This window comes from Syngnathoides biaculeatus, chromosome 3 (assembly GCF_019802595.1).
Source record: "Syngnathoides biaculeatus isolate LvHL_M chromosome 3, ASM1980259v1, whole genome shotgun sequence".
Lineage (NCBI taxonomy): Eukaryota > Metazoa > Chordata > Actinopteri > Syngnathiformes > Syngnathidae > Syngnathoides > Syngnathoides biaculeatus.
The window spans coordinates 18065309-18087204 of record NC_084642.1 but is presented as its reverse complement, the minus strand read 5'-3'; the positions used below and the strand labels follow the sequence as shown (position 1 = coordinate 18087204).

General features: G+C 41.3%; 1 protein-coding gene across 2 annotated transcripts in view; it reads left to right on the top strand.

Annotated features, from left to right (window-relative positions):
- fto (FTO alpha-ketoglutarate dependent dioxygenase) overlaps positions 1 to 21014 on the top strand; it is a 201923-nt gene extending 180909 nt beyond the window's left edge. For both annotated transcript variants that reach the window (XM_061814648.1, XM_061814646.1), the window contains 2 exons: positions 16049 to 16189; positions 18663 to 21014. In XM_061814648.1, the coding sequence (XP_061670632.1) occupies positions 16049 to 16147 (99 nt within the window). In that variant the 3' untranslated portion in view covers positions 16148 to 16189; positions 18663 to 21014. The remainder of the gene's footprint in view (positions 1 to 16048; positions 16190 to 18662) is intronic.
- Positions 21015 to 21896: the final 882 nt, after the last annotated feature.

Genomic DNA, 21896 nt, shown 5'->3' with positions numbered 1-21896 from the left:
TTACAGGGGGAAACAAATGCAGAGACCTGGGCCCAGTCCAAGACCTGTTTATCGACTGGGACACACAAACACACTCTTGATGCTCCGATTTTACCAGAGGTGCCGTCGCCCCCCCTACCTCAGTCTCTCTCATCAAAGATTTAAAAAGGCAAGCTTCTCAATGATTTTCTGTCTCTTCCTGTATTCACAGCTTGTTGTCCTCACCCCTCCCTGTCTCCTGCCAAAGTGTTTTTTTTCCTTTTCTTTTTTTTTTCCTGCAATGCTGCCACCGGCAGATTTAGACCCTTTTATTTTATTTCATATTCAGTCCCTCTTGAACTTGCTCTGATTCTATTCTGAGGCCAAATGAAGTGCCCTTTTGTAAGCTTTCCCACACACAAAAAAGCACCATATTTAGCATGCTAGTGAAAATGTACACTAAAAATTCTGAATTTTGGAAATCTTCCCCGAAAGGCAGTTTCACTGATCAACATGAATTAACCCAAAGAATCTAAAGAACACATCCAACCTCTATACCGTTTATAGATATTAGCGTCGTCAGTGAGATAGGGCATATCACTGTTGATTTTGGCCGAGAGGCGGGGTACACCCTGAGCTGTTGCCACCAGTGCATATTTAAACGAACAATCACACTCACAACTTCGGAAAATTTAGAGTCTTCATTCAACCAATCATCCATGTTTTTGGGATGTAGGAAGAAACCAGAATGTCCTGGGAAAACCAACCAAGTCAGACAGAGAACATGAGAGCTGGATACAGGTCTTCCAAAGCCTAGATTCGAACCCCAACCTCAGAACTTTGAAGCAGATGTGCTAATGTTTAGCAGCTAAACATGCAATCGCTGTGCCGTCTAAAAAAAAAAAAAACACATTTTGTCAAGATCACATCAATTTGGCCTTCTTAGTGGTTTTTAAAGACTAACTGCATCCTGGGGAAACAAATGGTAGTGGTTTTGAAAAAAATGTTGCATGGAAACATGACATTTTCTCTCATACACATTGAATTCTTAGAAACCCATGTCCTAAAACACACCAAACAAACTGGTTTGAAGCAAGACGTTTCCAGTGGTCCTTCAAAAGTACTGTCCACGTTTATTACAAATCTGGGCTGATTGCTCCCAAATTTAAACAATTTATAACTACAGTGAATACTCGGTTCTCGAACGTCCCCGTTCTCGAACAAATTGGTTTTTGAATGAAAATATAGAGATTTTTTTGCTTCTGTTTTCGAACGAAAATTGATACTCAAATGTCCCCGACAAAACCCAGAAATAAAATAACGCGCGCGGCCTCGCGGCCTGGCCATCTGACCGACAACGCGCATTGTTGTGAATACGTGTATTTCCACTATGCAGTTTATTATTAGGAAAAGCTAAAAAAATGCTATAAAAAGGAATATTTTTTAGGCTTGGAACGCATTAACTATTTTTCCATTACTTGTAATGCGAAATATCGATTCAGTTTTTTAGGAAATCACTTCTCGAACCGCCTTCTGGAATGGTACTTTAATTTTTTCATCAACAAATAAATTTGGTAGGTATTTAGTGTATAAGCAGAGTCACCGCAAAGTCTCAAGAACCAATGCCCTAAAACACAAGAAGTACAATTTTTCAGTATTTTTTTTTTTAATTTCCAAGAGTCCTTCAAAATTAAACTTTCTTTCCAGTTCGTACCAAATTTCAACGATGTAATTTGACATATGATACCAATTTATAATAAATGTATTATTCTTGGGCAATTTTGTGCCGCTCACGTATTCAGTCTGACACCCGCGGATTCACCTTTTAGTTTTTATTAATTATAATAATAATTGTTATTATTATTATACATTTTTACTCCCTTTTTTCATTTTTTTTTGGGGGGGGGCAAACCACTTTTTTCATGGAAAACACCAATTAGTGGTATCTCCTCTCTTATTCAAGATTTTTGGGGTGGTGGAAAAAAACTGACTGCATTTTTTTTAATTCAATGCAACTACTTTATTGTTTACAATGGGTCTCAATAACTAGCGAATTTTTGCTATTTGCGGTTGTTTTTTTTCCATTGCAACCCTAGAGAACCCGAGACATCCAAATCCTCTTAAAATTTTACGTACTAACTAAATGAATCAATAAGCATCAAAGGAACACAAAAACATCACATTTGGAAAAAATTACTAATTTACTTCCGGTTTAGATAATGGGTCACATATGACCCAGTGGGCCTTAACTACCAAAAAACAATGCTTGTGAGACTTTGGGGTTTAAGGGTAAAAGTAGTAACTGTGGTGCGTTGTGTTCATACAGTGGGCCCTTAATTACACTGGGTCATATGTGACCCCAGGTGTTCTCTTCAAAAATGAACTCTTGCCCTCGCTCCCCTTCAATGGAAAAAAAAGGTCCTCCTCTTCTTTTTTTTTTTTTACAGTGCCGTTTGCCCTCCTTCCGCCGTTCTTTGTCTTCCGCCTCGCTCATCAGCACCACACTGTATCCAAACAGAGCTCATTCTGAGCTTCAGTCACCAGGCCCAGGGCACACCATCTGTAGCCCCTTGGAGTCCTTCCTTCCCTGTGTGATTACCTCCCATGTTGCACGCTGGCTAACGAGCACATGCGAGTGGATACATGTTAACGCGTGGATGTGTGTGTTTGTGTGTGTGTGTGAAATGCCAAAGCACCGTGCCTTAGCTCATTAGTCTTGCTACTTACCAAGCTTAGCCACATGAGGGCCACTCAGCCCGGATCTAATTCCTCCAAGTCTCGTATTCCACCTCTCAAGTGAGCGTCTGCGACCTTGACCGTCACCAAGGCTCTGCGACTGGCGTAGGCGGGTTAAACTGCGGCCGTGGCAGCGAAGTTTTGGAGCTAGTTTTTGGATCAGTCGCCATCTGGGCGTCCGCAAAGGCAAAGGAAGAGTTTATCGCCTTGCTAACAACCACACAGCTGACCTGGAATCAGTGGTAAAGGCAGAGAATTTGGTCAAGGCACAGTGATGGACGCAAAAGGGCATACTGTTTTGGGAGGGTACTCTTGCCTCCAGCGGCAAGCGGGTAAAGGTCAAACCACCCTACTTAAACAGCTGAACTTTATTTGGGGTTAATCGGAAAAAATTTACACGGTGGCAGGTTTGGCCTGACTCCCATTTAACATAAATTCCAATGTCATTGGTTAATTCTGAACGCGGCCACATCCACAGAGGATGTGCACACTTGTGAAACCACATTATTTCTTTCAGTTGTTTGTTTTTACCTTCTCTCTCAAAAGGGTTACATGGATATGTTTGTTGATACTTCTTGTGCTACAAGAGCCTTGTTGATTTGCTAAGATGAATGTAAACATCTGTCACCTTCTAGTGAGATGCAGTACTAAAAAAAACGTTGACAAACTCAGCTATTTTCATTCTGGGTCGAGGGAACTGTTCTGTTGGAACTCAAAATGTCAAAGACAAAAAATATTTTCTCCAACATAAGTGTAAAGATTGTGCAAAGCTGTATTGGTGTTTATTTTTCTAGCTGTCAGCTCGACGGCCACATTCTGCTTCATGAAGAATTTACCTTTTTTTCTTCCTTTTTTTTTGGCGGGAACATCAAAAAGCAAAAGAAAATCCCTGTGTCAACAATGAGAAAATTGAGGTAATTTTTAGTTGAACTGCAAAACACAAATGGCATTCTTTTGATTGCCATTTGTTGTCAGAATTTTCTAATGACATAATTACACATTCGGAATTTTTTTTTCACGTCACCGCTGCCACCACAATTATAATGTTGACAAAAGAGTGTGATTTTTTCATGAACTGCTTTCAAGTTGGCAGCGGAGGGGGGGGGGGGGGGGGGGGGGAGTTTCGCACCTTGAAGGATGTTCCACTACTGGTAGCGCGGCTTTTTCTTCACACCATCGTCTTGTGTTAGAAGACCAAAAAAAAAAAAATCCTTTTAATACCTGTTCGACCGCAAACAGGTGTTTTGAGCAACTTTCAGTGAGCCATTACACAAAGGTTACACAAACACACCGACTCATCCGGGCAGGCAGGTACGCATGTGTTCGTCAACCCCCGCACACACACAAACACAGCATTATAGTGCATTGTTAAGCCTCGGGGCTCGAGCTTGGCTGCTCCTACAAACAAATTGTTGGCAGTTGACAGCATTTTAATTGCAGAGGCCCTTTAATGACACGATTTACCTTAGCAGCGCGAAACAAAGACCTTACTCACACATTCGAGCGGTCGCTCACAGCGAATAATAAAAGCGTTTGCGCAACAGTAGGCAGTGCTAAAGAAATGTGTCTGCCCCTACTTGACATTTCCAGAGTGGGTTCATCCTGTACTGTAAATAACTCCCCCCAAAAAAGTAATGGTCGTGTTAGTCGTGGACTTTGTCTGTGTACTTGTGGCCTCCGCTTTGTTTGCCCAGTCAAATGTCATCTTGGGTCCTACACTTCCAATCATCACTATTGCTAACCTTTACCGTCTGACATTTCATCTGTCAACATAGTGACAGGTAAAGGTCATCAAAGCCTTAATTTTTGGCATGGGACCTAATTACACAGGATAGGATCCGTTTGAAAATTACTGGAGATTTGTTTTTATATTTGTATTTAAGTGGGGGGGTTTTTGTTCATATCAAAGCTTGTGTTGTATAAGAAATTATTTTGTAATCGTTTTGATACCCAAATCCACATTAATGTTGTTCAATGGAACAGTCCACTCAAATGGCCTGTCAGGATAATTACTATATCGACTTAACGTTTGCTAAATGAAATGGAAATGAGAGTTTTTCCAGAGTCTGTAAATTGTTACTGTTGTGATGAGCCAGTGTGCCTATCATACAGTGAGTCCACAGAGTTTGACGGCACTGTCATTAGCCATTAGTGTGCTCGTGGATCGCTGGGAAACTCTGTTGACTCCATCCAATACTTGAATACAATGCAGTTTTTCTCAATGTGCAATGCCTAGATTCAGAAAAGACAGACACTTCAGGGAAAGTAAACCGTTTGTTATATGAGCTCACCAGCTAGCGACTAGCCAGCGAGCTGAAGAGTCAAGAGAGCTAAACAAGTCGCTCCACTGCGGCAATGTCGTTTAAAACATCAGCGCTTCGGTCCGAGTTGTAGTGTGTCTTCGTCCCCAATCAACACACATGGCAACTGTCACTGTTTATTTAGCAGAACATCAGTGGCACCCATTATTCAGCCAATAGTTGACCACAGCGGTCAACGTATATTTGATTGACAGATGGACAATGGAAGTCAGTCATCTATTTAGTACAGAAATTGGGATTGGTTTTATACATTTATTTAAAAAAACATCACTTGATTAAAAACAACTAGAAAAGTTGTTCAAAATAAGTTTTCCGTCACATACCGCCATGCTTGGGCCGTGCTGACATGATGACGGAACTGCGCATTTACGTCAAGACGAACCACTGGCGGACAGCTTTAGTACACAGTACACGTCGTGAAAATGTACTCATCGGTTTGGCAAAAGCAATATTCCACCCTTGTGAAACCGAATGAAATTCCATTCAGATTAGAAGGTCTTGGCTATTCCGGTGAGGTGTTTATATGGAGCATTTTCATTTGGTTTGGGCTTGTAAAGTGATTATAATTGGAATAGAAGGCTCAGTGTAAACCAGGCTGGTCTTGCAGTTCTTTATTTCAGATACAGGGGAAAATTATTTATTAGAAAAGCAGAACAGAAAATTGACAAATTATAATAGCAACAATAATAACAAAAGTATAGATTTAAGCACAAAAAGTGAAACAATGAGGATGTGACTTATTTTTCCTGATTTCAGAGGCATTGAAAAAACATACAGTACAGTAAAATATCGTGACAGTTTTGGGGCCAATAAATATTCTTGCATCCCCTACAACGTGAATTTATGCTACATTTGTAGCGTTTTTGCTTAATGTTTTGAGTTCTTTTTGATTCTATAAAGACTACTGAATAAAAATGTTAAAAATGGTCCAATATTAAAAAAACAAAATAAAAAAAAATCCCTCCAAATTAATGCAGAATTTTGAGTTCTTGGTTCTTTTTTCTAAAAAAAAAAAAATAGGTCATAATGTCAAAAAAATTACTCATATTTCAACGAAAAGCAGAAAAGTCCTCATATATAGAAGCAAATCCTGATATTTCTTTGATAGTTGTAATTTGGGGCAAAAAATACCAGCATTTCACGTGTTGTAGCTATAAAATTTTAAAACTATTTTTATACACATTTTCTAGAGAAAACACTTTTTTTTTAAAACTATTATGAGAAAAAAACAGCCATAATATTCAGAGAAAAAGTTAAAAAAAATTGACCAAATGCTTGGAAACTATTTTATTTTTATTTTTAAAAGCAATATTAAGATAGTAAATTTGCGAATTAAAAAAGTAATTTTAGCCTGAGACACGAACTGCAGACCTCCTGCATATGAGTCAGCTTGTATCAGTAATTTATGTTTTTCTTTTGCAAAGTGCTTCCTCAATTAGTACATACAATAATAATAATAGAATAACTTGTAATTATTTACCATCATGGATCTATTCATGACTAATATCTATGAGTTGACAGGAAATGTCCATTACTAAATTCTTGGGAGTTGACCCTTACTTGCACCTGCCCAAAATTTCAACAAATGTCAAAAATTCTAGATTCCCCACTTGCAGAATACTCATGCTCATGCTTAACTTTTGTCTGCCGGTTAATTTCAGCAGTTTCCAAAACCACTTCTGCTTGTCTGTTTGCCTTTGCAGGGCAGCTGAACATACATACAGTATTCCTTAAACGTGATAGCTTTCAAGCTTAAAGGGCTTGAAAAGCCTCTTGCTTATGACAAAAGGCTTCATAAGTTAACACCACATCCCCCTGCAGCAAACGAGATGACTTGTAACCTCGCAATCAAAGTTACAATAGACGTAATTAGCTGAGCCAACTTGACCCTGCCGCCATTGTCACCCAAAGACAGACAGGGATTGTGCTTTTTCATCCAATGGTCTGTCGGCGGCCAGCCTCATCCATCATCAGCATGATCGCCTATCAGGTACTGAAGTGTAGAAGGATGTGTTCAAAATTATATTTGTGCAATATCCTCACAACAACAGGTTTGAACAGAAACTGCATGACTTTGTCCGTGAAATCCAGATCAAAAATGCAGCTTTGCTCGGTTCTGGTTGCCCGGGATGAGGCTGGTGATTTTCTTGGGGAAATGCCAAACCTCACACAGCTTAGAAAGCATCATTTGGAACGAGATGTGCTTACAAACAACAAGAATGGAGAATGCGCTTCCTTGGAACCCTGGATGAACAGGTACTAAAAATAGTGCATGGGTTTTTTTGCAAATGGAAACCTTCATGAGCAAGTAAAAGTTATCTTTTAGCATGTACCGATCCGTGTAAAACGAGGTGAATGTGACTTCATTTGTCACTTTTGGAGTGTTGAATGTTTTGCTGATAGTCCTTTGTGACAAAAATCTTGTCTTGGGATGTTGCTGGCAGTCAATGTTTGTTCCACCCCCTCCTTGCCCCTGACGGTAGCTACTTGAGCTAGCCTGGCACAGGTGATTGAAAGACACTCTCAATCTTTCCACGTCAACCTGAAGCTGACACACATAAAAACGTTGCCTTTCTCTCAAACCCACGTAGCGCTCCAAACCCTGGAGGGGTGATCTATCGCTTCCTCGCTTGTTGGAAGAGTAAATGGCTAGGCGTGCCCGATCTGTCTGTCGTACTCCAACCTTCTTTCTTTTTTTATTGGAACCTGATTGCATTGGAACAATACTTGTCTGCTCGTAAATTTTGCTGCTGTGTTTACATTAGAGCCACATTCCATCCGATAGCCTGAGGAAGAGCAGAAGCAGGTCGGAGTGTTTGGTAATTTGTTATGCTGCTAAACACCTAATGGACGTCCACCTGTGTTGGACGTTTTTTTCTTTGTTTTTCGAGTGGTAGCTACAGTTCTGGCGCTTTAGCTGATTTGCACTTCCAGACTCCAGCAGTGTTTTATGGCCTCCAATTATTGGGGCTATTTAGAGGCTACCTGGCTGGTTGTGTGTTTTCCAGTTGCATACGTATTAGCAGGCTTTAAGATGGGGCATGCTGCCAGGCCACATCAAACACTCAGGGTGCGAAGGAAGCCAAGACTGCTCAGGTAGAAGGATTCTTACATGTGTGCGCCAGCGAGCTCGAGAGTTTTCCATGCACAGGCCCAGTGAAAACGCGGGTCCCCACGTTCCCCGATCGCATCCGATGCCAATAACGAGCCTCATTTGTTTCATGTGGTTTAACGAGGACCCTCCACTGTGGCTGGCAAGAGGAGGGGGGGGGGACCGCACAGACTCTCCGAAATGGGCTGCACCAACCTCTGAGGTGCCCACGTGCCTCAGCAGCAAGCAGCATGAGTGGTCACGCCGTCTCAGACATGCCGTCGCATTTCTACGTAGTGTTCACAAGTACTGATTAAAGGCAAAGCAATGCATCAGATGTTAGTTTTATTAGGCCAGGCTCTTTAGAGGGAATCAAAAAAGAAAGGAACATATGTCATGCATTACATGGATACCCTCCCTCCTTCCTCTTTTTTTTCTTTTCCCTTCACCTGCACAAGTACCCACCTCAAACGCTCATAAAAATTGTCCAATCAGCAGGAGTCCGCAGACACAATGGTACTTAATGTATGTGATTGATGCTGAGTAAATGTTTAAGATGTGGCCCGGTAAAGGTGCTCGCTGGCTGCGAATAAATAGACTGTGGATGATGAATAAATGGAGGGTTGAAAGATGAATGAGTAGATAAATGTTGATGACACGTAGCTGAAGTTTCACCTCACAGATGAAGCCTGGTTCTCAACATCTGACTGTATGGATGCCCTTTGCTTGACATCACTAATATTGCGCTGTGACGATGAAAGATTTGCGCACATCTTAATCCTAGCTGTCTATCTGCCCGCCTCCTATTCCATGACAAACACATGTTTCGCTCGAGTCTCGACATTTACAACTGTTACAAAAAATACGCGTGGGTAATTTACTCTTTGTCTCCTTAAGCTCACATTGCGCACCATACCTTCAGGGTCCGTTTGATTTACGAGAAACATGCCTGCTTTTTCTGAACTTGTCTGATTGCACTCTGAGCAATTGGGGGACAGGTTGTTGCCAAGCCCGTAAATGCTCACACCTGCACAGAGCAATTTGCCAGTTGTAGCAAAAGACAACATGTCATCTAATGTACTCGAATGCAAATGAGTCAGAAAGTAAATGATTTTCTGCACTTGGTCCTTTGTCAATGTCCACTCGATAAATTGACTGGGATAGTACAAATATAGATCTGGTTGTTAATGTTAATTATTCTTCTTATTAATACGGGATTGCATGAGAACGACACAATTGTCAGACATCCGATCCCATGAAATGGTAATCCCCAAAACTTCAGTTTGAAGAAAACTGGTGAGACATTTCAACATGACTCCAAAACACTTCTTGAACCAAGTCCAGAGGCCATCGATTCAACTTGCGTGGAGTGTCTATGACATTTTATAGTCTAATTCAGGCGATTTTCAGACAAGACTGAACTACATGGTTGTTGAAGACCAACGGGGTTGACAAAGGACCACCAAGAGGGACTAAGCCCAAAATCATCTGATAGCAGGAAACCTCACTTTTCTGTGTGGAGGTTGAACAGTCTCCCCCAAGCTGGTGTGGATTCTCCCCAATATTCCAGTTTCTCCATAAATCCCCCCAAAAAGCATGTACCCAGCCACTTGTCCCCAAGTCATCTGGGAAAAGCTCCAAAACGCCCTTAACCTGAAAGAGGAATAATGGTAAACAAAGGATGGATACCACTCATCCTCATTATGGTTGCTGGAATCGGAATCTATCCCAGCTGACTTTTGGTAAAAAAGAGTGTACACACTGACTGGTCAAGAGTTAATTGGCAGACACATAAGGAGAAAGAACCATTCACACATTCATTCATATGGACATTTGCGAAGAAACCTCAGTAGCTGGAGATGGACATATAGATGATTTGACTCTAGTTCTCCTGACTATGGAGCAGGTGTGCTAACAACTTTCCTCAATCTGTCGTTGAACAACCAAGAAAATGTTAATGCGATTGCAATTCACCTCTCGTGCAGTATCTCCAATAAAAAAATTGTACTCTGGCGACTGCAAACAATTCTCCCGGCACACCTTTCAAAAAGTTCTCCGTCAATAGACCTCTGTCTTTGCTCAGAGAGTCCTGGTCCTGCGAGGCTACAAAGGAGCTTGTGGAGTCATAATGTAATAAGTGTTGTCTCCCGTCTGCTGCAACATGTATTCTTTTTCACTTGACCTGACAAAATTCTACATCTATCAGTGTAATTATGCTGGTTTGTAGCACTGATGTTGTCTATTAGTTGGATTTCCATCCTGTTAAGAGGCAAGGGCCATTTAATGTCTGGCTGCTCCCCTCCTCTTGAGTAGGCTGCTACACGATTACGCGGCAACTGGAGATTAGGTCTGGCGGTGGTGACAGCGCACCACTCTGCGCTTTCTTTGCAACCCTTGAGGAAAAGACCAAACATAATGTAACAAAGCCAAACTGAGGTTAATGATTTTATTTACTTCTTTCTCCCTCTTTTTCAGTATCTATCTTGTTTAAGCGCATAATAGAAGCCAGGACAGAGGAGGGGTGAAAATCGATGAGGAGCGCATTACAGTAAGACGTATTGATTAGGAGACCTGCAAGGTAGCCCATGGTCGTGGAGATGGTGGAATGATGCAATCGTTGAAGGAATTTATCCTTTGACTTTTGCATTAACCTTTTATTGACTGCTTTGCCTGTCCATAATTAACACTCACTTTAGCTAAAGTGGTTAGTTTGAGCGCAAAGAGGTTGGGGGTACGCCAGACCCTATTGCGAAGTCTGTGACGCACTTCAAGTGCAGTTGGGGTGGGGTGATGCCTTTGTGGAAAGAGACGATAGTAACCCATATACCTTTTACATTAGCATACCATTTGAACGCGAGCCTGGCCAGGCTAGAGGGATTTGAAGCAAATTGAAATGACTGATTGTATTGCCAATCTCTCTTGACTCAGGTCCAGATTGGATAGTTCAGTCCATATCTGTCTGGGGTTAATCCATTGGAACAGAGTGGACTCCTAAGGAACCACCACTTCTACTACACCTCTTTTTGTCTTTGGCTTTAGCGTTAAGGCACACTGACTTGCCACAGGCGAAGCTGTTTCAAGTGTTTGTGCACACCATCTCCCCAGAGACCTTAAAGGCGATGGTATCGACTTTTTGTTCGGGTCCTATTTAAGAAACAGGCAAACAAAAATAGAATGACTGGATACGTGTGACGGATTACACACGTTATGCCTGCTCATCATCAGTCCATCCATCCATCCATTTAGCATAGATGTGTCCTCACTCGGTCCGTGGGTGGGCTAAAGCCCATCCTCGTTGACTGTGGTCGAGAGGCAAGGCAAACCCTGGTCTGATCGCTGGCCAATCGCAAGGCACATAACCAGAATCAAAGTCCCGGCCGTTGGCCATTTGGTCTTCACTGCACCTGATGAGAGAGATTTTTTTTTAAATATTGAAGAATGCCAGAATACCAGGAGAAAACCTACGCAAACGTGATGAGAACGTGAAAGCTCCACACAGGAATGCCTCAGCCCAGATTTGAACCAGAACCACTCTCTTGTGAGGCATATTTGCTAACTAAATTTTCCACCAAGCATCTTCCATCACCACTTTATTGACCTAACGTCCTTTTTTTCTTTGGCTTGTCTGTGTTTGAATGCCACCGCTGAAGGTTACCGGGGAGCAGGTGTGATTATAACCATAACGTAGGAAATGAAAAAGCTCAACAGAAGAGGATTCACGTTGAAAGCAATAACATTGATAGTTTATAAATGATCAAATTTATGCTACAAAGTCTGCAGTCTTTCGCTCTCTCTTGACTCACCATCAGGAGCATGCTGCACATTTCTTTAACAACTTGTTCGAGGTGCACACAATTTTTTCATGGTTTTTTTTATTATTTGTCTCTACACTTCTGTATCTATAAACTAATTACAGAGAATGTAAACTGTTTTTAGTTGGAATTATTGGGACAAGTCAAGTTGCAAGATTTGCAGTGCTGTGTATATATATATATATATATATATATATATATATATCACTTTAAGGGGGCGTGGCCCTGGCTATGAGATAGGCGTGGCCTAACCAGCCACATTCCACCACAAACTGGTTAGTCGTTGTGTGCGTCGTTTGCAATGACATAGAATAAAAACTAGACTGCGCACACCTTTCACGTGGTAATTCTGCTTCAACTTCTGGTCCGGGCAAAACGTTGCATTGGGTATTATTTCACTTGAAATTTGAGATCCTTTGATATCTTTACAATTGTACATTATGAAACATAATATTGGAATGCGTTAGGTTTCGCTTTTTTGGTGTCAATATGATTCCTTCTTGTTGCGCTGTTCGGTGTCAAAACCGTGCAGGCGGTCTCAAAGAAGTAACTTTTCACCGGTAAGTTTGTTTCAGTGTAACATTCATAATTAATTATTATAATTGTGAATGTGGAAAATATATCATTAAAATATTATGAAAGTCTGTACCTCATGTTATATATCTATGTATCAATGTATCTTTTAAACCTTCCTGGGCATGCCTCAAATGTTTAGATTATATTCATGTTTCTCGGAATCCGAAACATCCCAAGTATATGGATTTATCGCATCATTTTCCATAACAATGGGTGTATTGTTTACCTTGCTTTTTGCCCTGACCGAAAGTCAAAGCCCGTTGACCGTGGCGGAACCAATGTTGGTTGCAGAGTGCGCAGTCTGGTTTTTATTCTACGTCATTGGTGGTCTGTATTTTGGCTTACAGTAGCTGGTTGCAAGTGTTACCATTTTGTTTTTGTTTGTTTGAAACTTTGTACCATTCAATAAGTGGCTTAAATGGTTTGCCTACTGTTGCTCTCCTTTTTTTTTTTTTTTTAAACAAATGTAACTCCCAACAAATTTTAAGTTAGGGCACTCATAAGTCAAAATACCTCTACAGTATACTGTGATTAGTTTTATCTTACTTTTTTTATATAGAGAGTCAAGATTTGAGCAGAATTCTGAACCAGGCCAACTCAATAGTGGATGGATGGTTCCCCCCATGGCCCAATGGTGACTTCACACTGATATCAGCAGAACACCACCTGCACCCTCTGGGTCACTTTTCACTTCACACTGAATGCGAACGCCAGCCATGTCCCCCCGCTCCTCATCGTGGTCCTCCTCCTCTTTTCTGAAGTGGCGCTTCCTTTAATTCGCGCCCTAAATAAATGATGAGAACATTTAAACACACGGCTCGTTGCAAAGCCCCAAGGTCGCCTAATCGTATTATTTATGAAGTGATGTGCTACATAATGGTACTTAGCGCGTGTTAACAGATGCTATTATCAGGCCCCGATCCAGGGCGCCCAAGATATATTGGAGCGGCGCGATGTTAATGCCATTCCCGCCCTAACCGCACCAAAAAAGCAGCACTTAGGCCGAGAGCCAGCGGAACATTAAGTGGCTCCCGTTAAAATATATAACCGCAAATTGTGGCAACTTAACATCTCTTCACCTCATCCATAACTGAGCACCAAGAACCCCTCCCTCTGGTGTCTTCTGTCTCCCGTTATCACCCAGTGTACATCTGTGCGTGTGTGTAAATGTGCCTGGAAGAAAATATAGATATACAGTACATCATCTTAAATAAGTATCAACATTTTCTCATTAAATATTTGTTTCCAAAGGTGCTGTTGACATTCTACCAGATATCGGGAACAATCCAAATGATCTTTATGTACAAAGAAAGTAGAACAAACCGGATCAGACAGACAGAAGGAAAATGTATTGAACACACCAACTGGTTTTTATTTAATTCTTTGTCCAAAAGACTGTATTTTTGATGACAGCTTCAAGACGCGTCTTGTATGGAGAAATTAGTCGCGTGCATTGCTCTAGTGTGAATTTGGCAGATTCCGCCACACAAGCACTCTTTAAATCTTGACGATTCAATGGGCTTCTTTTATTGACCTTGAATTTCAGTTTTTCCATAGATTTTTTTATATGTATTTGATTCAACTCCTTTCAACTCCTTTGGATGGCTGGGTTGTTCTACCAGCTTGATTTTATTTTTTTTTTTTTCCTTTAAACCATGACAATGACCCCTATGTTTTGGGGTCATTGTCCTGCTGAAATATCCACCCTCGGTTCATTTTCATCATCCTCATAGATGGCAGCAAAAATGTCTCGGCACATTTGCAAGCGCTCGTGTTCTCACCACATGGCCTGCACAATCAGTATAAAGGTTCCATGATGGCGACAGTTTAACCCCTGGGACAGATCATTTCCAATGGGGAAAAGTGTTTCGAAATTCCTGCATTCTGAGCGGATTGTGTTCAGTTGTAAAATAACTAACACAGCCAACACAGACATGCCACCCTGCTTTTCTCCCTCTTGCGTCCTAGGGTTAAAGGTCCATCTCATCTGCCAAGAGGCGGCAGGGATGAGGGGTCGGGGAGTCGAAGGGAGCAGATTTACAATGACAACCCGCGTGCAGCACAGTAAATATTTACACAGCTCTGACAAAAGATGTGACCCAGGTCCGCCGGGGCCGTCAAACGCTGTCACATTTACACTTAACCCGCCATTATCCATCATGGGCTGTGTTTCCATGGCGTTCACGTCACAGCCTGCTGTGTTATTACACGAGAGACACTTTGCTGACTCGCCGTTGGAACAGTGGTGACAAAGCCTTGAAATACAGTGAAACGAAAAAATACATTGTTGTTGCTATTCTTAGTATTTATTCAATGGAAGAAAAATGGAAATTGTACACACAAATGTACCATAGACAGTTGAAAAAAATATACTAACAATGAATACTGCATACATAATTTCCCTTTATTCCCTTATGGTTCCATTCATTCCTATTATAAAGAAATTGGATTGATTCCTCAGCTAACTGCAAGAGCATGATGACGTCATCACCATGTTTCACTGTCCTGGCTATAATGGACAAGTGATGAGCAGTTCACGGGTTTCTCCACACAAACTGCTTTGAAATTAAGGCCAAAAACTTCTGTCTTCGTCTCATAAGACCTGAGAATCTTTACTTCTCACCATTTTGGAGTCTTTCATGTGTTTTTTGTTTAGCAAACTCCATGCGGGCTTTCATGTGTGTTGCACTGAGGAGTGGATTCCAAGGGACTTCTCTGCCATAAAGCCCTGACTGGCAGAGGTCAGCAGTGATGGATGACTTCCTCGAACTTTCTCCCATCTCTCAACTGCATCTCTGGACCCCAGTCACAGGGATCTTTCGATTCTTCTTCACCTCTGTCACCAACACTCTACTTCCACGATTGTTCATTTTTGTAGGACGGCCAGCTATAGGATGGGTTCTGGTCGTCCCAAATGTCTTTGACTTAATTATTACAGAGGCAACTGGAACCATCAGTGCAACAGACATTTTTTGTAACCTTGGCCAGATCTGTGCCTTGCCATAATTCAGTTCCTTTGACTTCATGGTTCTTATTTGCTCTGCCACGCACTTTGAGCTGCGAAGTTTTTCTTTAGACAAGGGTGTGGCTTTCCTAATCAAGTCCAATCAGTATAGAAAACAACACAGCTGGACTTCAATTAAGATGTAGAACCATTTCATGAATGATTAGAACAAATGGTCAGCACCCAAGTGTAAATATATGGGATACGGAAGGGTCTGAATATGGCTGTGTGATTTTTCTGTTTTTGTTTTTTAAGAAATCCGCAAACATTTAAACAATTCCATTTTTTTCCTGTCAGTACGGGCTGCTGTGTCTACATTAATCAGGAAAGAAATGAAATTACATGATTTTTAAAAATGGCTGTGATATAAGAAAGAGTGACAAATTTCAGGGGTCTGAATACCTTCCATACCCACTGTACATGGCTTCTGTGTATTCTACCAGGATGTTACACTCTCAATAAGTAGGACAATATTAACGGTAAGCAGTTGCCGTTTTTTAACGGGAGGGAGTTGACATGTGTGTTTGTTTCCTGTGTCCTGTCGCCTCAGGTGCCACTCCAGCCTGGCCCAGACGTTGCCCCCCGAGGAGGCCCCGGTGGACCGTCCGTTCTGGGGCGTGAACGACGCCGGCATGCCGCTGCCCTTTGATCTGGCTGACATCATCAACAGAGTGGAGTCGCTGCTGTGGAGGTGACATTTCAAATCGCCTTTTAAATGAAGCACTCTTTGCTATTTCACATTGATTTTTCAATGGCCAGTTTGCAATTGTTTTGTTCCAAACAAACAAAAGAATCCTTAAATGCCAAAATTGTTTGCAGATGAGTATGTACTGTATCGACTACTCCCAGTTTTAAAAATATATTTATGGGCCTTTTTTTCCCCTACAGACTTCATATTTTCTCGTATTTTCGTTCCCATAGATGTAATGGCTAGGTGTCCCAATACCTTTGTTCATGTACCCTACAGTGGAACCTCCAATGTCAAACAATTTCTTCCAAGTTTGGGGTCACCCTCAGTTTGAATGTTTTTCCTCCACAGCAAATAACGGCTGTGTAAAGGATGTATTCTTTATATTATCATCATTATTATTATTATTATTATAGGCATGGTGGACACCTAGTTAGCACATCTGCCTCACAGTTCTGAGGACCCGGGTTCAAATCCCATCTTCTCCCCTTTCTTGTGTGGCTTTTCTCTGGGTACCCTGGTATTCCTCCCAGATCCCTAAAACGAGTGGTAGGTTGACTGAAGACTCAAAATTGTCCCTCGGTGTGATTGTGAGTGGGAGTGTTGTCTGTGTACATGGGCCCTGCAATTGGCTGGTGACCAGTTCAGGGTGTATGTACCCCACCTCCTGACTTAAGATAGCTGGAATGTGCACAAGCATGCCCAGAACCCTAGTGAAGATAAGCGGTTAAGAAAATGTATGTATGGATGCATAATATAATAATGTACTCTAATATACATACAGTCAAGAAAATGAGTATTTGAACACCCTGCTATATTGCACGTTCTCCCACTTAGAAATCATGGAGGGGTCTGAAATTTTCATCGTAGGTGCATGTTCACTGTGAGAGAGATAATCTAAAAAGAAAAATCCAGAAATCACAATGTATGATTTTTTTAAACGATTTATTTGCGTAATACAGCTGCAAGTAAGCAAAGACCAGTTAGTCCGCCTTTAAAAGTCCACCTCCACTCCGTGTACTATCCTGAATCAGATGAACCTGTGTGAGGTCGTTAGCTGCATAAAGACACCGGTCCACCTCATACAGTCAGTAAGACTCAAACTTGTAACATGTCCAAAGACACCAGAGACAAAATTGTACAACTCCAGACTGCTGGAAAGGGCTCCCGAAAAATTGCCAAGCAGCTTGGTGAAAAAAGGTCCACTGTTGGAGCAATCATTAGAATATGGAAGAAGCTAAACCTGACGGTCAATCTCAATCGGAGTGGAGCCCCATGCAAGATATCACCTCGTGGTGTCTCGGTGATCCTTAGAAAGGTGAGGAATCAGGACTACACAAAGGGACTTGGTCAATGACCTGAAAAGAACTGGGACCACCGTTTCCAAGGTTACTCTTCGTAATACACTAAGACGTCGTGGTTTGAAATCATGCATGACACGGAAGGTTCCCCTGCTTAAACCAGCACATGTCAAGGCCCGTCTTAAGTTTGCCAATAACCATTTAGATGATACAAAGGAGTCTTGGGAGAAAGTTTTGTAGTCCGATGAGACCAAAATGGAACTTTTTGGTCATAATTCCACTAACCGTGTTTGGAGGAAGACAAATGATGAGTTGCATCCCAAGAACACCATCCCTACTGTGAAGCATGAGGTAGTAGCGTCATGCTTTGGGGGTGTTTTTTTGCACATGGGACAGGACGACTGCACTGTATTAAGGATAGCATGACCGCGGCCATGTATTGTGAGATTTTGGGGAACAACCTCTTTCCCTCAGTCAAAGCATTGAAGATGGGTCGTGGCTGGGTCTTTCAACATGACAATGACCCGAAGCACACAGCCAGGAAAACCAAGGAGTGGATCCGTAAGAGGCATATCCATGGTTCTGGCGTGGCCTAGCCAGTCTGATCTAGAGAAGATCTGTGTGGAGGAGTGGGCCAAAATCCCTCCTGCAGTGTGTGCAAACCTGGTGAACAACTACAGGAAATGTTTGCGCTCTGTAATTGCAAACAAAGGCTACTGTACCAAATATTAAGATTAGTTTTCTCAGGTGTTCAAATACTTATTTCCAGCTGTATCACGCAAATAAATCGTTTTAAAAAATCATACATTGTGATTTCTGGATGTTTCTTTTTAGATTATCTCTCTCACAGTGGACTTGCACCTATGATGATAATGCCAGACCCCTACATGATTTCTCAGTGGGAGATCTTGCCATATAGCAGGGTGTTCAAATACTTATTTTCTTCACTGTATCATAATGATCATCGTTATTATTATAATTATAATAATCATCATTATTATTGTTTTTATTAATTGTAAGATACATTTTTTGCAGATCTATTTTTTTATTTTTGTAGAATTCCATTTTTTCCAAACCAGAACTTTCACGGCTTTGCTGTCCAAATGGTGTATTGAGTTCCCAGAAGTCCTGACAGTTAACAGGATGCAATTTTCTGGTATCTCCCCATTAAACAGAATGTGAAGGAATCATCAAGGCCACGTGGACAACGTGCAGGAAAATGGGAAATAATTAAAACACCAGCTTTTCCGAATGACCCCGACTGCAGCTGAGGGAAGGGAGGCACCGCCGACGACAAATCCGCCGTGATCCCGACCGGAAGGAATTATTCATTGCTTCATCTCCATCTCCGCACAGCTCAAACCCCCTGTCCACTCAATATAAACGCATCCTAGCGCTTTAGTGACAACGCAAGCTTAGCATAAAGCTACTAGTGTAACCACACAAACAGTCTGTGGTATCAGCGTTTCAGTGTGTAACTAATTATCATGTCATTGTATCACTTCATATCATGTAACCCAACTTTATTTAGAGGGTGTTATCAGTATTCATGATAATTCAGTGTTTAAAAATACTCTCATGGTTCTCAAGTGAGGCCATTTTTTCCTGAGCGAAGATTTCCACAAACCCTGCATTAGGTTCCATTTTCAAGGAAAACTGAATGGTAGCTGACCCAAGAAAATTCAGTTTCCAAAATAGTGTTTCAGTTGATGCTCTGGTCCCTACAATTTGCTCCATATTTGAGCCAGATGTCCGCCATTACAGCAAGAACCCTGTTCATTATTTATTCTGTCTGACCCAAGAAAGCCAAGTTAGCTAAGGGTAATTAATTAATGTTCAAAGCTGCACGAATTCTTGTCAACTGTCTTGGCCAGTGGTTTTCATATTTTTGGGGGCGCTCCCCCCTTTTGGAGATTGACTTTATCTGTGCCCCCCCACTTGAAATTTTCTCAGACGGAGGTGCGGTGTGGTGGGGGTGGGTGGTAGCACTGAAATTTGTAAGGGGGAAGGGTGCTGAAACCATCTCTCCAGTTTGAAAACCACTGCTATTGCCTCACCATTTTCAACCTTTTTATCAATTTTATTTCTTGCTAACATAGGCAACATCCCACTTTCATTCCGTGTGACCCAAGATAGCTCAGTTGCATTTCATTTTGCATTTCCGAAACCCTTTTTTAAATTCAAATTCCAAGCAGGAACTGTAGTGATTTGAATGGCATCTGACCAAGACTGGCAGGAAAGATGAAGGCAAAAGTTAAATGAGTGCACAAGTTCAAGTCATTGGCCCAGCACTCACATCTACCAACTCAAACTTTCCCTCATCGGTTCTTTATAAAAGCGAGAATGCTGTTAATTTTTATAATTCCTTGAGTGAACCAAGAAGGAATCTGGTGAGACCGTTTCAAATGCACCTGGCACCGATGGTCCAAACGAGACCAAAGAAGGAATCCATGAGGTTAATCCCAGACTTTTTAGTGTTATTGTTGTATTAGCGCAAGAATCCTGTTGGTATTTAATATTCAGACTGATGAAAGTAAGACTATTGGAAGGGAGTTTTAATTCTGATGTACAAATAGTGCAATATATTTCATTGTCAAGGAAGACCTGCTTTTGATTTTGAAACTAGCTGATTTAAGAAAACCAAGCATAACTCAAGGCAACTGTCAATCAGCTCAAATTTCTAGACGGCACTCTACAGGTCACAATTGACATTAAATTAAATACATGCATATACTTGTGTTATAATTTTTTGAACACTCATTTTGAATGCTGTCATCCTTTTTTGAGTGTAATGAATGACCATAGGTCTTAGAGTCAAGTCCCCTGGAGTCAGATCATTCATCCCAAACATTTTGGAATTTTTCTTTTTAACTAGAGTAAGATTTTTTTTTTTTTTTTTTCCAATTCCCAGACTGACCAAAGAAGGAAACCATTGGTTACGTTCAAATTCTGAGGTATGAGTGTGATGGCGTATGCCAGCCTGCAGGGGCACCCGCCAGGTTTTTTTCTTGGTCTGACTGATGAAAGGCTGCGCCGAAAGTACAATACCAGGAAAAGAAAAAAAAGATCCATTACATCTGTTCAATGGCGTTTAATTACTCCAAAAGTGTGTCAGGCACCCTGAAAAGCTGCAGGCCATGCAAATATCCAGCACTTCTGAAAACATACTAAAAACGGGGGCAGACGACAAGGCAGTGCAGCAGCCCTCCACGTTTGATTTTTCTATCTAGATCATGATGAAGTAAAAGCACTGTTTCCTATTAAAAATTCTGATTGCACTCTTTTTTTTTTTTTTTTTTTTTTTTTTTACTTAAGACTTTTTGTTGTTCTTGTTATTGTTGGTTGCCAAACTCTGTTGTTCTTGATTCTTCTTCTATCGCTGCACCTTTACTACTTGTTGTTGTCAGTCTGAGTTTTGTTTTGTAGTGCGGCGTTAATGTACGCATCACTTTGTGCTCTCCCTTTGCCACAGCTTGTTCGTCTGATGCAATAGGAATGGCAGAAATAAAATATGGCATTTTATCCGATCTATTTGTGTGTCTCCCTCATTTCTTGTTGGTGAATTCGGGACAAGATTTGTTTCGTTGTGAAGGGTGGTATGAAAAATTTCTTTCAGATTTTATACATTGACAGTGTTTGCATGCATGCGTGAAATGACTTAAGATCTTATTTTTCAGTCAGTGCACTTCCAGTCTCAGTTATCGACCAGTCAGTTATCAGTTATCATAACTACACGTAACCAAGGTTAGCCTCGGTTAAACACGACTACTAACTAGAGCTACGAACAAATTAGTGATTCAAATTAGCTTGTGAGTTTGAAAAAATGAAACCCAAATCCTAATTTTCCATTTGATTTAATTGTATCAAAGGCTAAAATAGTCTTAGTTTATTCTGCCTTCCGGTTTATTTCCGATGTTTGCTGTTGTCGCCATTTCGACATACAGTATTGTATCGTAGCTACAGTAGCCGTGTCATACCGTAGATGGAGGTCTCCAGTGGCTGTGCCCGAGGAGTGCTCAGATGTACATGACGGACAGTGGCAGATGATTTGGAAAAAGATTGCGCAAGATTATTCAACACATCGTGGCGGATGATTGATGAGAGCTAGCCAGCGATTGCTAACTAAACGCTAAAATGACTAACAACCTTAGTAGAAGAACATATTCTCACCACAGCCAGCGTGGATTCACACATTCTACGGCACAGAGTGGTCCAAAACGGACAACGGCCACAAAAGGACAAGGGAAAATAAGAGATTCAAACTAGGAGGGATTTCTTTTGGCAACAGCTTTTTTTGGGAGGGAATTGTAATTGCTAAAAAGCACCTTTGAATTGTGTCTAGTCCTCTTTTGTTCTGACAAAATCTGCAACCCCCTCCAAAACAAAACAAACAAACCAAAAAATTACCA